The sequence below is a fragment of the Molothrus ater genome, chromosome Z (assembly GCF_012460135.2).
Source record: "Molothrus ater isolate BHLD 08-10-18 breed brown headed cowbird chromosome Z, BPBGC_Mater_1.1, whole genome shotgun sequence".
Classification (NCBI taxonomy): domain Eukaryota; kingdom Metazoa; phylum Chordata; class Aves; order Passeriformes; family Icteridae; genus Molothrus; species Molothrus ater.
Window position 1 is genome coordinate 46297321 of NC_050511.2, and position 19042 is coordinate 46316362.

Consider the following 19042-nt stretch of genomic DNA (forward strand, 5'->3'; position numbering starts at 1 on the left):
TACTGACAGAACTGCTAGAATCCTTATAAATGACACTTTTTTCAGTATGGAAATGCTTAGCAGAGCATAACTTAATGCTGTTAGGGAAACCAAGAGGAGAACTGCAATGTAAATATTACCTTGTCAAAAAAATAACACTTGGATTGCCACAGTAGTGCTCAAAAGTCAGGACAGCAATCTTCATGATATTCCCATGCCTTTATTATATCTACGTAAAAATCCTTCATTAAATGATCAGAGATTTACCCAGGGTCTTTGTTTCAACCATACCACAGATTGCTTGCTTAGTAAAAGCAGACAAAGCAGTAGACTTCTTTGGAGAAACAAATTAATTTTTCAGCTCTCACATGTTCACTGCATAACTGAGCGCATTCTAAAATTCTCTCCAGGAGAAGAGAGCTCTCCCAGGAAATTATGATTCTGGCATTGTTTCTTTTCCAGAGTGGAGAACTTCTGTAGACAGACTTAGACCACAGCATATATCTGTTAGAGCAACTGATCTACAGGTGTAGGATTTCATTATGTATTCTTATATAATTGTGTGCAAGTTCTGAGTAGAGCTGCAACTATCTTGAGCTAAAAGTTCTAGAAATCGGAAACCACTGGCTCAGGTTCAGCACCCAGAAAATGATGCACACAGATGCGATAAACTCACTATGAGAAGTTTTGAACAAGTCTTTTCTCATTTATTTGGAAAGGGAAAGCACTGAGAGCACAAAATGATCTTGCAGTACTTTCAGCACATGCTTTCCAATCTCCACCACACACTCAAGTTACAGGTCCCAGAAGCAACAGCATATTAAAGCTACATGGGGTGAAATGGTTTCCCATTTATGAAACAGGCTAAAGGATCTAAACTGCAGAGAAGAGACAAAAAGAATCTGTGACCATTACTAGAACATGTCCTCTCCAACTGCATGGAATTTCTGCTATTATCAAATGAAAATCATATAAACCTGCAACCTGTTGGCAAATCCCAGATACTTCCCAGGCTGAGCCAACTTTTCTGCTGCATGAAACAGACATACTCGGGGAAAGCGAGACCACGTCACCAGCTACCCAGATGCAACTGTAAGCATTCGATACAATGTCTCAAGCGACTATTTTCCTACCCTACCTCACAAAGATTTTTGACACTATTGCCTCTCAGAACTGAAACAAATGGTAATTCTCAACCGGTCAGACAGAAGGCATAAGGTCAGGCTGTAATACAGCAAAGAAAAACCCAAACAAATTTTAAAATGCATAGCCACCTTTATTTTTATAAACAACCATGGCAAAACATACAAACTGTGTTTTCTTCTAACCACTGAGAAACCTAAATTTTAGTTCTTACTAGTGTATTTTAAACCCAGTTTTCTTTTCTGAAGTGTTTGCTGCATGCTGCATTGCTTTATTACTAATACGGTATAACTGCTACATTCTCCTTAGGTAAAACTGGCATATATAATTTCTAATCATGGAACTAGTAATGCAGAAGATGTTCTACTGTTTGGAGTACTCAGTTGTTTTAAATTTGCTATTTCCTGCTATGAAACAGAAATGGTCTGAATAATTTAACATAAAAATACCTATGTGAGGATTTTTCTTTGGAAAAGCTCCAAAAATAGAGAAAAGTTACAAAAGACAGTACCACTGCTTCAGAAGAACAGAAATTCTCTTAACTGCCAGCAGCACTTAGACAAGGTGGCTTCTTAGACAAGGTAGTAGTTCTCATAAAACTAGTCTTGCCTCTGTCTTAGTTAAAAGGCCTGGTTTTACTTTTCCATGAACCAAGAATTATGAAAAAGCCAACAAAGGCTGGCAAAAATTCTGGAGTATCTTCTAAAATGAATGAATAAGTATCATTCTCTGGAAAAAAGCAAAGCTGTATTTTTTCCTGTGCAGAATTATAAATACAGTATACTTTCAGTCAGCAAAAGTCAGAATATCTGGATACATAGCTTTATTAGCTTCTGAATTATTGGAAATTACTTCAGAATAATTGTCAAGACATGGGTCTAAACTATTATTAAACTTCAGTAATGAATCTGTGCTTGAAGTCTTTAAAAACAGCCACAAAAAATCCTCTGTTACTACATGCACACTAAAAACATGGCAAATGCCAGGTTAAAACAAAGAGACAGGATGAAAGTGGTGAAAAAGTTGCAGGAATTCCTACCCTCAGGTAAGAACAGCCATCAGAAGGTATCCATAACTGCAGAGTTAGTACGTGCAGATCTTAGTATTTCTAACAAGGGTGATTTCTTTGCACTAAGACATTCTTGAATCCCTTCAGTTCAGAATTACATTCAAGACAAGGAGAAAAGGAAGCACAGATGAAAGGTAAGGTACAGCAATGGTACAGATCCCCCCATTTCACAATGACTGATAAATTGGAATGGCCTTCTCTGTTTCACATAGGCGTGGCATTATGCTTCTACATTCATAATTTATCTGTACTATATATAAGTATCTAGACAAAAATAATCTTTCTGCAAATTCACACCAGAAGGCTATCTTTCTTAATGCAGTATTTGTTTGCTTACAATGAATCAGAATAAAAAACCACAATAAATCCGGGCACTCTTGTGTTAGACATAGTACAAAATCATTGATACCAAGAGGAAAGGTCAAAATAGTAAGGTAGGTAATTAAAAAAAAAAAAATCCAGGTAATAAAAATACCCAAGACAGACTGTCCTGACCAACAGGAGTCAACTGGTAGGATGAAGGAGTTAATGCTGATGACACTAGGGCAGTGATGTCCACACTAGACACACTTCAAAGGTTTTGCCTGCACTTGCCCTAGCCTGCTTCCTTGAGCTCAGTGACCATTTGCTGCTGGAGTTCACCTTTCATCTTATCTCAAACCTGAAAGCCTGCTAAACTCTGAAACCATTCTGCAATGAGAAGAGAAAACAAAGCAGGGAAAACAAAAAAATTTGCTTCAAAAGCATAAGCATAACCTCACCTAAAGCATTAATAACAGATGCACTCATAGTGATCTTAAGGACTCAAGCTTTTGATCTATGAGAATGGCTATTAGCTCTGGTATGACTCCACAGCACTCTTAAGACTCAGAAAGACTCCTGCAAAACAAGAACATTGTTCTCCCTAAAAACACTGGTTCTAGAAGAAAATAGGTGCAATGTTATTGTGGAACTGAACTGGAGCTAGCTCAAATGCAACACTGCACCCAAGCTAAAAAATGCACTGACTCAAGTGCAGGGAAACAAAGTACTGATACATTCAGGTGTCTCTGATTAGAGCAAAATCTTGTGTTATTACCCAGAAGCAGGTGAGCTCCCTCTAGAAAGAGTAATGTTTGTGTTCATAAAGCTGCAGCCAACCTAACAGTTCCGGTCAGACTGAAGATGGCCTGGCAATGAGGTGTCTCTCTCTTTGCAATGACTTACTTACCAAAAGCCACAGGCTACTACTTCATTAGCACTTGACTGCATCTGAACAGCAAGACACTTGTCCCGAGCACATTCAGCCCTTACACATTTCCACTCTTATTCTCCATTCCACAGTATATCCAAACTGTCTAGATTCTGCTGTTGAGCATTTAGCTAGACAACTAGACAGATAGTCAGTTAAGCACGCTGTTTAACTCTGCAGATGTTGATGAACACTGCAAAGAAATTTGTGTAAGCTGACTGGACACCAAACAAAAATGACTGAATGCACATAAGCTAGGCATCTCAGTTCAAAACATTTGAGGTCAAGATCATTTTGTGGGCCAAATGCCCCTAACAGAGCATCCTTGTACCAAACTATATGAAAGGTCTGATCATCTGTCTTCACAACAACCCTTTTAAGTTCACAATTTAATCTCTTTCCTAAGTCTGACAAGCTGCATTGAGAGCTGCACATTTTACATGCCACTGACTGAAGACTTTCAAATTCATGAAGTTGAAGCAAAGATACCAAAATAGCATGCTTTAAGCTCTCTTGCTGCAAAACTACTGGGGGACCATTGTTGACAAATTTGATTTGTGGAATCTGAAGAAAACTAGCTAAATAGATCTTAAACCTAAATTTCATATTAATGAAAAAGGGCAGACATGGGTTTTTTTTTTAGCATAAACCAAGCTAAAACATTTCTTAGAAGCAAACAGAGACAGTGTATTTTAGCTTGCATAAGATGACTCAGTATATTTGAGGCAGAATATGAGGCAATGAAAGCTTCTGTTTTGGATAATTGGTTTAACAAGAATAGCAAAAAAAATCTGTGAGTTCATGTTTTGCTAGAGTATCATCCATCCAGGCCCCAGTTCCAATTTCTCTCTTCCATAACCATTAGAACTTATTCCAAAATCTCTGCTTTGAGAAGTTAATGAGCCACAAGCTAAAACCAACATGAAAATCTAATTACCACTACACGTGAATCACCCACATCAGCAAACATGTGACACTATGCTAACCTTCTCATCTCCAGCTGGTGTCTCTCATCTTTATTTTGATTGGTTTTAAGTACAATAATAATTGTGACTGTAGTGAAAATGATGGTATTACACAAGTAATTCTTAACACCTTTAAAAGTACCGTGATGAGAAAGATTTTTCCTTGCACTTTTCTACATGTTTTTTACCTCAGCACAGAGTAATAGAGAATTACATCCATAATAAAAAACGTTTGGAGCACTCTTTTCTCAAGCTGACTTTTCAGATAAATCCCAAGATGATGCACAAGCCTGAAATACTTCCAGGAGCCTTTTAATCACAACTGCATTATATTACAGCTCAAAGGAAATGTTAACATGTTTACCATGTGTAATCTAATCAGTGCTACCGAAAACACACTTTCCTTGAGCTAAAATCAGAAAGAATAAGAACTTGTTTCCCAAGCTACCGAGCTTGCTTACCTCCTCCTGTTTCGTGCAGGTGTGTTGCATCGTTCCCCTGAGAAGTGGTGTTGGTTGGGTCGAGCCAAAGGAGGTTGCCTGTTTGATGTCATCTCCCATGGTCGCATTGGTGGTGATGGGGCTGGTGATGCTGCTGTGTAGTCAAAGACGGAATGGGAAAGGCGTTGTCGCTTGGGACTAGGACTGTCTTCACTCTACACCAGTGCAAAGAAAACAAAAACAAAACTAAAACAAAACCAACCTCCAGATGAGTGAATTGCAAACCATACTTCAGTATTGCTTTGCACCTAGCATTACAAGTGACTCACTGAAAATTGAAAACATCATGAAATTTAGCACCTACAAGTATTCACCTTTATATTTTGTTTATAAACACTGATTTTTTTATGGTTCCCTAACCTCTAGAAAAATTACTACTTAAATTACATTTTAGCAGCACTAAAATATTAAATTCCAACATCCATGCAAAATCAAAACTCTATCAGAAAAGAGTAACATGAAGAGAGTAACCTATCACCTATTTTACATTCCTCCTGCCATAGCACTTACAGGCTACAGAAGCAGATGTATAAACACATCTTCACAGCAATGGAATCAGTACTAGTCAGTAAGCAGCTGGTACATTGAGCTTGCTCTCTGCATTGGACCCCCTTCCTATCAGATCTGTACCTAGCTAATCTGCATTTGCTTTGTACTGCAGCCTATTTTAATTCTGCTAACTTAGCACAGAGATGCTTCATCCTTCTAGTTATTCATGTAATCATAACCATTCATACACATAACCTGAAAAAAAAGTATCAATCTCCAGTTAAAACTTAAACTTAACTCCACAAGGCCTACTCCTTCATAGTGCCTGAAATTTCCAGTGCTGATGCAAAGTTCATTCACTTCCAAGCAATGTTTTCCCAGCTGGCTACGAACACAACTTCCACTGTGTGTCCATGCTATCAAATAGAGCTGTCATTCTTTTCAGAAGCTCCCACCAATGCCTATGAAGCCAGCATAAAATGCAATAAACATCCCTCCTTTCTACCCCACTTTTCTGCCAAAATTAAAATACATCATGCTGTTAATAGACACGACAACTGAAAATACAGAAAAATACACATCAAACTGCAGAGATCAGCAACTGAACAAAAAACTAAAACCACATGAACTACCACTGGAACTATCCTTGAGTCCAAGCATCACGTGAACTTCTCTGACAGAATTCCTAGTGCAAGCAAACTTCTAGTATTTAGTTGGCCTCCAGCTTGTCCAGTCACTCCACCACTCCTGTTTCAGTCCATCACTGCACTATTTCAATCACGTTTGCATGTAATTGCAGATAGCCGAAGTAGAGAAAACAACTTGTCTGCAATGGCTTTGTGTTCCAGAACTGCCCCCTTGCCCTAGATTGTTAGAGGTCTCACTTCAGACTTATCTGTAGACTGGACTCTGGACCTCTCCTGTCTCTTAGCTTTACAGGAGCATTTTATTTTCTGAACAGTATTTAGTTGCTTCTTGGTAGGTTTCCATCAACATATAGTTTGTACTCCAGCATTCTTTGCAGTGCAAGGACATTCCTTTAAGAACGAGAGGTTTTGTTCAGGTGTTCAAGAGACAAAAGGTTTTTCCTCTCTATGACTTGTGGCCATTTTTTACAAAATTTTAGAGCTTTTCAGTCTCTTGTCTTCAAATACTTTAACACAGATTGTAGTCTTCCCCTACTGTATCTTATCTAAAACAGTCATCTTCCTTAGAGAACCATCCTGATAATCCATGCATCTGCTTGTTGCTCAATCTCTTTTGAACTCCTTAACCAACTGCACTTTAATTTTTTAGAGAAAAATAGGTTAAAAGGCAGGTATGCACCTGATGGTTCATGACAGTAGATGTCCAGGTAAAGCGTGACTCTTCCAGAAGGCTGCTAGCCCTGAGCAGCTCAACACCAAAAAGAAACAACTGGAAGAGATACCCCGTAAGTGCCTTGAGAGCACAGCTTCTGTGAAAACACATATTTTATCAGATTTCAGAGAACACTGCCAAAGGACAAATCTTAAAGCAACTGTGCTACAAGAGTGAGAGAAGGATGATTTGTGGCCCAACTTCTTACACCATGATGACTAAGCCTATTCAAAGTGAAAGACAGGTAATAAAAGTGCTGGTAAATTAGGTATGCTGGGATTTTGTGAGTGCAAAAGAAAATGGGAAATGGAGGAAGAAAAAAAGTGGATTTAGTGAAGCTGGCAGAAAACAAAATCTTGAAAGAATACAATAACCACTTCTATCCTAATACAATCTATACCTGTGGCTGGGGATCTCCCACTGGTACTGCCCTAATTTAAATGTGACACCCTTCCCAAGCATTAACACTAATAGACCCTGCCCCATAGAAACCAGTCAACTTTGCAAAAACAGCTCCTCTATTATTATTTATTTTTCCTTTTGCATCAGGAGTGCACCACTTCAAAGACTGTGGAGATGTAAGCTGCTAAGCAGTTTGCCTTCATCACCACTCCAGATTACTAACTCTCACAGATATTTCAAACTCTGTAAGTGCTAACTGCCCTCTGCAGTAAGCAACAGTAATTTTACTCAAAATTGTTTCCCACTGGAACAAAAATAAAGGTAAAATAATTTTTTGGAACTACATGTACAGAGATTTAAGATGTAATTGTGTCTTTTTCTGTACTGAAAAAGAAGTAACCTGAAGCTAAGCTCAACTTATTTGCAAACAGACTCTATAAAAACTGCAATATAAACCTAATTAATTGAAGACCTCATGTTTTGTCTTAGTTTTTATTAAGAAACCAATTCTCATGTGGTAATTGTACCAAGATAATACTAGCATGCAGGAAAGTACAAGGAGCTAATAAGAGACACATATCCTGTATAATTTTGTTTTCATGTTATTTTCAATCAGCGTGTGGAATAACTATATACTGACAGTATTTTAGACAGTTGTTTCAGCCTACCTTATTATTATTCGCCCCTAAGTTCAGTAGTTTATTTGTGGAATATACGATAATTTCCAAAATGACAAGTTTCCAAATCCCAAATGGCTCTTACTGTTTCTTGTTAGTACTCAAAATATTTTCTGGCACTATTCCTAATTTTTTCAACCATACACTATGTATTTTTCTCATGTCCAACATGCAACAAGAACAGACTGATGGCAGTTATCAAGAACACTCTACCTAGCATTTAACTAACAAGATAAACTCACTGCCCTTCTTTAAAATACACTGAACCAAAAGAGCACAAAGAACAGAAATATAGATTACTTCGTATTTAAAGAAAGCAGTACCAGAACAAAGTCATCAGACTTTTACTAGTAAAAGAAGCAGCATATGTCAGGCCACTAAAATATAAAATCTCATCCCTAAAAGTGGGCATTCCACTGACATTCCCAAAAGTTATCATTTCACTGACATACGTAGCACAGCTGTCTCATACTCATCCGTGCATCCCATAAACTCTCATTATTGTAATGGTAATAAATCGAATACAGAGTCTGCCCGTTTGTAAAACACTGTTTAAAAGTGTTTGTTCTATTTCTGTATAGGTTTCTTGCAGTAATGTTTTATCTGAAAGCTTTTCCATTTTATTTGGGAAAAACAAGGTATTTTCACCAAGACAACACCCTTTGAGGTGTGTTTTTGCCACTGTCCTTTTCCAGTAAAATTATAAATACTGCAGCCACACACTGATTATTAACCATCACAGAATGGAATTAATAGCAAAGCCATTACTGCAAATATCTGAAAATCATTTTCCTCTCCAACTCCCTATATATTTCCACGTAATGGTCCTGCGAAACACAAGAAACTACTCCATACCCTCCATCTATCCTGTAGCCCACAAAAAACCTGTATTTTAAAAGCAAACTAGTACTTCAGGAGTATTCTCATGCATAGCCCATAGAAGGCTTTACATGAAGATAATCTGATGGGCATGCCCTATAAAACCCTACCACAGGCTGACCAGAAATCATCAGCTGCATGTTTGTTCTTCACGACTGCATACTGAAAAGGAAAGTATTTTTCCCCATGACACTGAAGCCCTAAGTTTTAGCTTTATTATTTTTCAGATTCTGTACTGCCTAGGTGTGTAGTTCTGAGCTTCATATTAAGTGTTGGTAAGCTCTCTTCACAGAGTAGGTAGACAAAACAATTCTTTTTCTAGCTTGGGACCAAAGACAACCATTAACAAGTTTAAGGTCCAAGAGCATAAACAAGGGTGAACTGTAGAGAGAAAACAGGAAGAATGGGACTTCATAATCTGAAGGTGTAATTGGACAATAAACCCCAATATGCAAATAGACCAAAATTAAGGAAGTATGGGACCTCGTAACCAGTCATCCATTTGGTGACCAGTCTGGGTTTATCCTGGGTGTAGCCCTGGCCAGGCTCTTACACTGCCCAAGGTGTATTCTTTTTAACTTTTAACATATACCTATTTAATTCTTTAACTCTGTCTAGCCTCTGTTCTAGGTCAGCTTTCTCAAGGCATCAATACAAGTTGGTAAACATCAACATTTATAAGCATTTTCAAATTTAACTACAGGCATCTAGTAAACTGAGTATTCTGCACATCCTATCTGCTCCAACAATTCTAACAATTGTAATATGAATTACATTTCAACATTTCTGTCAGTCTGACTGTACCTACAATAACAGTAAGTTCTTGGGCTGAACAGACAGTTACATCCAAATGCAGTGGCTTGTTCATTATCCAAGACCAAACTAATCCTAAGTACATTTTTTGGCCAAGGTCGAATAAGCTCTGCCCACAACCCTAAAACCAAGGCAAGGGAAATCACTTAAGGCCAGATGGCTTTGTAAGCATTACTGTCTTCTTCCATCTCTTCCACAGAAACCAGAAGCTGCAGAAGTTTAACTTTGGTGTGGCATTACAATGCAGAGTTTACAAGCTCACGCAACTCCCCTGTAGCTGTCACTATAGATAAAAATTCTGTAGGAAACCAACAAAATAATTCAGATAGCTACATCCCCTCCAGCTCCTGCCACCAAGAACCTCACTCACTTCTACCACTGGCAATGCAGACCTGGCTGTTGCCAACATCTCCAGAGTGACTCCAGCTGCTGGCGTAGTTTCTTCTCAAGCTGGTCTCACCTAGCCCCTGCAGCACTCACACACATGGTACAGACAGTGAAATTACATATAGAGGGAGTTAAGAAAAGATCTAATAAAACAAGACAGACTGCAGAGATCAGGCACAGGGCTCAGCCAAACAAGGGTAAAGACTAGCCACAGTTCACCTGCATCAGTCCTTTTTCTGTCTGGCCTCATTTTGTCCCTTTTCCAACTCCCTCCCCTTGCAAATCACCTTCTCAGATGGCATAGTCTCACTGACCTGCCCCAACATCCTAGACTCTCAGGTTTGCATACTGATCAATCATAGAACCCTTGTTTGTGTGCACATTTTCAATAGCTCATCAGTTACTGTGACAGACCAGGTTTTGTTTCTTGTCTTTGTCTCCTTTAAGTTTGCTTGGCAGGTTTGTGTCTCTCTCCATACCTTGTTTATGGCTCTCTCCTTTCTCTCATAATGCCATGCAATGAGGTCTACAATCAAATAATCTCACTGAATTTAACATTGCTACCTTCCACATACCCTCTTCAATTAGTGACTGATCCGGTTTGGTCCTTTTATCTACCTCCCTTATTTTCTGGTTCAACAGATTTGTGCCTTAAAATGTTCCTATTTATTACTCCTTTTCTTTTTATCCCCTTACGGCATTCAAATGTTCCTTGACCAGACACAACTTTACACGAGCTGACGGTGTCTCCTTTCACGTTCCCTTACAGATCACAAAACTCTTTCACGAACAATACAGAGCACAACTGTAATCACTTGGTCAGTCCAGAAAGAGTGAAATGAAGATTACTTCTGAAAACAGTAAAAACTAAGAAGAATATGGGAATAAACAACAGCCCTTCACCCTTACCCTAAACAGGAATATTTAATGAAAATCAAAGGGTTGGTGTAGGGGATGAGGTGAATTTGTTATGGTAAACCAGGAAAGTTTGTCTCTCCCATCCAGGTGTGCAACGTCCAAAGGACATTTTATCTTTTTGCCATGATAACCCAGGATAGTTCACACACCCCCATCTGTATGTACTTTAGTACACATGACAGATGCCAGCTGCAGATCTTGGAATTCAGACAGCAGCACCTGCACTCATCAGCCAGTTCCCTAACGAGCAAAACAGGACACTGCATATACATTGTGTACTAATAAGCACAGGTTTTATCATCCTGCCCTGCTGTGCTTTCCCTTGAGCTTCACTCCCAATCAGGTCCCCATTTGATCAGCACTGGTGTCCCAGGGCTCCCACAGTGGTAACTCAACTTTCATGAAAGCCAAAGCTTTCACATGCTCATTTTCCTGCCTTATTCCTGAGGAATCCACATCTACAATTTGTATAACAGTGAGGGGGGGGGAAAAAAGAATAGGATGAAAAGAATATTAACTTGTAAGATGGCAGATTAAAAGCTCTTGGGGACCATGAAGTTTGACATTTCCTTTAATATATTCTTAAAATTCTAGCCTTAAATAAAACCAGAAAGGAGCAACTATAAGAAGCAACAATGGGGCAGTAAATTAAAAGCCCTGTGCCACAAAACTGGTGAAAAGTAACAGATTTTATGAAAAAGTGGACTACTTCCAAGCCTAACTGGTGTGCTCTTTTCAAGACAAAATAAACAAGGATTATCCAGTTGGACTCAAAGCTGCACGACAAAGGACCTATCCATGTATAAAGATTTGCCGACAGAATCATACTGTAATGACATACATCTTTCACTGTCAAAAGCTCTTTAGAGGAACTTCAGTTGACAAAATAAACACCAGGAATAAGAATCTTTTGCTAGTATAATTGGATTTGCCCAAAGAATTTTGCTGGCCTAGCTGCATTGGCCAACACAGTGATATTTTTCATCCTGCCAACTGTGTGCCAGTCCAATTAGAGCATGTAACATTGCTCGTTCAACTTCTGCAGGGTAGTAGGCTTCAGAACCCTTGCTTCAACTCACCAAGATTCACATAACCATTATACCTCTTTTCATGAATAAGAGAACATCTGCAACAGATGCAGTGACTTCTCTAGTAAGAACTGCAAACTGTTACAGCTGTTGACGATGAGCACAATCTTGGTATAACATAGTTATGAAGTCAAGGTTAATGGGTATATGGTGAGAAAATAAAAATTCTAATACTGATGTCCATGCATCTAATACTGACACCCTGCATCCGCCAGGCACTAGACAGAAATCCTAGAATGTAAATAATGCTTCATGTGTTTTGCTTTTTTTAACTAATTCAAATTTTACCTAAAAACCTCATTATCAGTAATATTCAGAGCCATTTTTTTCTAGTCAAGCTTTTATTTCAGAGTTGTGACCAGGATAAAACTTGGAAACTTGACTGTCTGGGCACATGCTAGACAACTTCCTGATGAAGGATCAGTAAGGGAAATCTGAATTTGGTCTAATAAAAAGTTGGCAAAGAAATGCAGACCTTCCCAAATCTGCAAACGGTTTCAATAAAAGCAGGTGACTGAAAGGAAGGCCAAAATGAGCCAACTCTTGCAAAAGTCCTAGGAGACAGCATCTGGAGGACTGTGTGCAGTTTTGGGCTCCCCACCACAAGAGAAACACTGACATACTGGAGACTCCAATAAAGGGTCACAGAGATGATGAAGCACCTAGAGCACCTCTTGGGCAAAAAAAGGCTGAGACTGCCTCGGACTGACTGATCAGCTTAGAAAAGAGAAGGCTCAGGGCTATCTCATCAGAGAGACATCGCAGGCTCCATGTGAACATGAGTAACTTGACTGAGTACCAGCACAGGTTTCATGGAGGCTGTGGAGTCTCTCTCCCTGGATAATCTCAAAAGCCATGGTCCTTGGCACTTAGCTCTACCTAGACCTGCTTCAGTAGAAGAGCTGGACCAGATGACCTCCAGAAGTCCTTTCCAACTCCAGCCGCTGTGATTCTGCAGATGCTAAACACAAGGCTTTTGGAAGCCTTTTTCCTGTGAAAGAAGCAAAGTGCAACTCATATAGGACTTCAGGGTACTTCAAGATGTACCCTTGAGGTGTGAAGTATCCCTGCATCCACAGTTCCTCACTGCACACTAGATACATCTGAGTATTCAAAAAGGAAGATAATTTCTTTCTGCACTTCAGAACTTTTTTCTTAATTTTTTGCTTTAATTCTCACACTCTCAAGAATTAAGAAAATGAATCTGTAACTAGCACTTGGGATGAAAATTCCACAGAGAACAAAAAACACTAAGCATGACACTGTTTCCTATAACCACAGCAAAATCTAAAACAAAAAAGGCAATTAAAAAACTTCATGCTCCTGGTGATATCTCTGTTGATTTATGAAGAAAGTATATCAATTCAGACAGAATAGTGCTTAGCAAGGCACATCATTCTGAAAAGCCTACAATATTTTCTTTAACTTGCTTCTGATTATGTGGTAAGAAAAAAAACTAGCCACTACATCTTAAAATGGAAACCAAAGTTTCAATAGCTATGTGTCAGGCTGCTTGTACAAAATCTTCTGTAGCAGCTTTATATATATGTCAGGTTTCTAAGTAATTTTTCTGAATTAAAGATCCCTTCTGAGTGTGGAACAGCAGAAAACTTTCCACAATATTTAGTAAAAGGAACACAATTTGTGAAACAAGAGCAACATTACCAGACATGGTAAAAAGAAGTGCAAGTTCATCTCTTTTTTTTGTTCAATGCTGTGATGGTATATATGAATGACGTGGTATGTATAAATTATAGCTGTAACAACTGTACCAAGAACATGCCTCAGTAATCTCTGGCCATCCATAATTCATTTCTGGCTAACAGGATTAATTCATTATTTACTGACAGTGGGCACAAAAGCCAATTTCTTCTTCAGCAATCAGAACTGACAACGAATACTTCATGCAAAGTTTATCTGTGAAGATCTGAGGCATGCAATAGCAAACCACATAGCAATCTACAGAACTGTTTCAAAAAAAACCAGGTGACTGAAAGAAAGGCCAAAATGAGAGAATTCTTGCAAAAGTCCTAGGAGATAGCATCTGGAGTACTGTGTGCAGTTCTGGGCTACTACAAAAAAAAACAAACACTGACATACAGGACAGTCCAATGAAGACTTGCTTTATTTATGGTCAAAACACCATTAATAAGCTGAATTTTTGATTTGTTGCTTATTCTACATCAGACTGACACTTCTGTGTTTTTCCAGTGTTTTCTCCATATCAGTTTCTTCTCTGAAATGCATTTCTCACTTAAGTGAATATTAAGGATATACAAAAAACAACATTAAGAGACAACTACACCTGAACTGCTGAAGTTTCACCCAGTAAGTACTTGAAACAGCCCTAAGAATTTGATTATTAGATACCAAATTTTCATTCCAAACACTGGAATATTACTTTGCTGCACATGAATTTAAAACACACAAAGGCATTAGAAAAATGTAAAAATATTAGCATCATTTTTAGCACTACAGAACTCAATAGCATTAAAAAAAGGAGGAAAGTGTTTTAATAAGACAACATGTTTCTCATTTTCAATCTCTCTTGCTCATACAAAATGGACAGTAAAATCCATATATCACAACTGTAGCACCTCCTTTTCTAACAGTGAAGCAGGTTTAAGGACTGAGGCAGCACATAACCATCTCAAAGTTCTTCAAATATTAAATTTAATTAGTATTTGCAACTGCTTGCAGTACTTGCTGCATGCAAACAATCCTTTGAAATATGAAAAGGTTTTGCCATCATCTTTTGCAGGAATGAATCAAAGCACTTTCAATACTCCAAACTCACAAAGATGTTAGCAAGTATTTATTTTTGTATCACATAATCGTATTTCTTCTGAATGGGAATCTTTAACTCTCAATCCAAAAATACCAACCAAACATCAATATGGGAAGGGACCTCAGCTATACCTCCCTATTTTAAAAAATCCACTTGCTGGAAGAATATTAATTTTACCTTAAAATCCCAATTTATGGTCGCAGTTTTCAACTTTGTCAGTGGTATGTGTGATAGAAAATGGAAAAAAATGTTGTGCTATTTCTGCAGATGTTCCATGCAATTAGTATGTACTATGATAGCAAACATTTCAAGCTTTCTTAAAACTGAAAATTGAAAGAGTTATGCAACAAACAGTACTGGTATCCAAAAAGAATTTAAAAAAATATTTTCCATTGATAATTTCTATCAGTCCATCTCCAAAATGCCTACTAAGATCTGAGGTAAAGTGTCCATGTTTTGACATCTGCACCATCTTACACAATACAGAAAGTGTCATTTCAGGTGATGATGTTAAAAGCTATCTCTGGGCCTCCACAGAGTCCTGATCCCCTCTTTCATATGTAAGCAGAAGATAAATTTTATACTACAGAATTACACATCATTATCATCATCATCATTTTCCTATATATAAAGCTGAAACACATAAAACTTTGCACATGTATTAAAATGTATTCATTACTGTAAAAAAATTCTTTAAATGTCATAAAATGTGCTGAAATTGACATACTTAAAATAATGCCAGGGCAAGAGTGAAGTGGGGAAATCAAGACAAGGTTTTATACCTGTGCGTTCAGGTACACGCACATCTGAAAAAGATCACCTTTTCAATTTTAAACATAATTCTGCTCTTCCTGCTTTGATGGGACCAGGGATCTGAAGAGAATCTGGCTCAAAATTGCTTAATAGGAAAGTCTACTTTATACATGGTTTGCATATTCAGTGTGTATTCACTAATGATTTTGCCATTTAGACGTGTGAAATTAACAATAGGTACCTCAGTGGAGACAGGTTAATTAGGACATTCATTACAAGTAAAAAACCAAAATCACACTCTTTCTACTTTAAGATTTTTTCCCTATATTAAACTACGCATATATAGATGCACACTGGTATGCACACACATATATGAAACACAACATATGTAAATGAACAAGCTATCACTTGAGCACTGAAGACTGAACTCTTTTATTTGTTTTAATGGATGTTATGCTGACCATATTTGTTGACATAGTATCAAGAGAACATCCAAACATTTACACCAATGAAAACATTACTCACACTACTATAACTGATATTTGCAATAGGCACAAGGACAAGTCAGCATTTGAAATCTGTTCGTAGTGAGAGGACTAATAGCATAATAACTCAACCTCTATTGTGGTAACACGTATTTACACTTGGCTGCCTTCACTGTTGCTTGTCATCACAATACTGACCTGCATTACAGGAAGATGGAAGTATCTGGTCAGCACACCATACTGTTAAACATTTCTGTGTGTAATGTAGTTTACGTGTTCTCAGTCCATACCACAATTTTCTCTCTAGATTGCTTCAGTCTCTCTGTATTGTTAGAAATTTGAAGCCCCAACAAATACTCTCCATCTGTTTTAGAAACTACACAATGAATCCACAAAAACCTACCTACCTAATCAGTACAACCGAACTGTCACGTTAACAACAGAACACTCTTCAATATACTCACACTGGTATTAGTCGGGGGGAAAAAAAAAAAAACCAAGAGAAGCAATTCTTAAAGGATACAGCTTACAAGAGTTTTATTTAAACACAGGCTTGAAAATTCAAAGGTCAAGATACTTAATTCTAAGAATAAGGCATGCTAAGTTCAACCTTCCTCAAATTCCTTTCTCTATGGGGAGATGTGACTGAGCAAGGGAGAAAACACATCCCAAATGGCACAATGTACAACTGCAACCCTTGTCCTTAACGGTCACAGCAACCTTCAACACCAAACTTCTCACCCTGTGCACCACTTCACTTAATAAATTAAGCATCATAAATAGGCATCCTTCTATTTATGATGCTTAATTTATTATTTCCTTATTCTACAGAATTTTACATACAAAAGCAAATTTTCACAGGTGAAATCAATACCAAGTCTTAACTCTGCCCTTCACACAGTTTAGGACAAGTAAACTCTTCATCACCTATGGCTGGACACAGTGGGTCACCAAGCACAATATGATGATTAATATTTTGTTAAACTTTTTTAAAAAGTTTTAAAAACTTTTAAAAAAACTTTTTAAAAAAGTTTTAAAATTTATTTACACTACAGAATGTTGATACACTGCAGAGACAGCCTCAACGACAGCACAATCTAGGACTCCGGGTCATGGCAGCTCATGACTTAGAGAGATGTCCTTTTTCCTTGGTAAAGAACGGGCTGAATGGCCCGGCCTAGAAAATTGTGGTGAATGGATTTATATCCAGCTGGTGTCCGGTGACAAGTGGTGCTCCATAGGACTCAGTACTGGGGCCAGCCCTGCATAACATCTCTATCAAGAAACTGGACAAGGCGATCAAATGACTCCTCAGTGAGTTTGCAGAGGACATTCAGTTGGGCAGAAGTTGACCTGCTGGAGGGTAAGAAGGCTCTGCAGATGTATCTGGAGAGGATGTACCAAAGGTTAAAGGATGCACTGAGGTCAAAGTTCACAAGGTCAATTGGTGGGTCCTGCCATTGCATCACAACAACCCCATGCAGTGCCTAAGGTTGGGGCAGTGTCTGGAAAGTGCGCAGTAAAAAGGATCTGGGGCTGCTGGCTGACAACCACTGAACACAAGCCAGGAGTGTGCCCAGGTGGCCAAGAAAGCCAGTGGCACCTAGCCTGTGTCATCAATAGTGTGGCCAGCAGGACTTGGCACTGGTGAGGGCACATCTTGAGTGCTGTGTCCAGTTCTGAGCCCCTCACAACAAGAGGGTTCCTTCCAGCACCTCAGTGCTGGAACATGGTGGGTCTGGAGCAGAAGTCTTACAAGGATCGTCTGAAGAGGCTGGGGTTGTTTAACCTGGAGGAAAGGAGACTCAGGGGAGACCTTGTCTCTCTCCACAGCTACCTGAAAAAACAGGCAGCAGCAAGGTGGCAGTTGATCAAATGTTTTCCAAGTGACAGACAAGAACAAATGACCTCAGTTTGCAACAGAAATGGTTTAAATCAGGTATTAGGAAAATTTTCCTTACAAAAAGGATTGTCAAGTATTGGAACAGGCAAGGGAAGCAGCTGAGTCACCATCTCTGGAGGTGACATAGGAAGGTCATTTAGTGCTAGACTTGACAGTACGAGGTTAATGGCTGGACTTGATCATCTTATGGGTCCTTTTCAATCTAAATGATTCTTTTACTCTTTTCAAAGCTCATCCGATTTAGATGATGTGCTACATAATAGAGACTACTTGATTTAAATATATACATATAATTTAGTTTTTATTAACAGCTTGGATAAATTAGTAATGGTTGCTTTAAAAAGCTTAGGGGGAAAAAATGTTCTTCTCTAGAGCTGGGATTTATACACACCTTTTACCCTTAGTAGCTTCCTTTTTTACATGTGTCAGACCCAGTAAAGGCCCTGGAAACATATTAACTACTACAGCAGTGGCTGGTTCCTCTGCCTCTGCAAAACACACATGTTGGGAGGCTGTCATCAAACAGGTCATGTAATGGGTAAAGAACTCACTCCTCAATGTAAGCGACAAATTATTTGAGAAATAGAGAAAGAATTGGCATTTTCTGCTAAGTTAACAAGGAACACAGGAGGAAACACTGCAGGTTCTCAACTTCAAAAAACAGCTCCTACTTGTGTAGATCTTTCCATTTACTTTAGAAAACAAGATTATTCTCACACTAAGTCAAAGGAAGGTCAATAAAAAACAAACGACGATACACACTAGATGATAGGCAAAAGAACATCAGCCTTGCTCCCCAAACACACTCAAATAAGCATGGTTTGCTGACTCACTTCTTAAACCTTGTGCCACACCTTTTAAAAGGAGGAAAAAACAGGCATTAAAAACTTAAAACCATGAAGAAATTTGGTGAGATGTGTCCTTTTTTAAAACACTCTCAAGTCCTGCCCAATGGTGAACAAAACAGATTCACATCAATATATTCACATATAGAAAGCAGATCCAAAGAATACAAACACCATACTAGGTCTCTGTATTTGAATTTGAGAAAAAGTACTCTGGCTGTTCTCTGATACAGTAAGGAAATTAAAGAGGAAGAAAGCGTCACAAGTGATCTGTAACCTATGCTCAGCAGAGCTTCACGTACGAAATGACTAAATGCCTATTGGTCTTACCAGGTCCTTTGTGCCCGTATCTGAATGTTTTTCTCAAAG

The 19042-nt window shown here is 38.4% G+C and overlaps 1 protein-coding gene across 5 annotated transcripts in view; it reads right to left on the reverse strand.

Moving 5' to 3' along the window:
* RNF38 (ring finger protein 38) overlaps window positions 1–19042 on the reverse strand; it is a 105142-nt gene that overhangs the window by 25012 nt on the left and 61088 nt on the right. For 4 of the 5 annotated variants that reach the window (XM_036403311.2, XM_054518007.1, XM_036403315.2 and 1 more), the window contains one exon: window positions 4849–5042. In XM_036403311.2, the coding sequence (XP_036259204.2) occupies window positions 4849–5042 (194 nt within the window). Of the gene's footprint in view, window positions 1–4848; window positions 5043–6702; window positions 6890–19042 lie in introns of those variants that run through there. The other variant, XM_054518006.1, reaches the window with a different exon arrangement.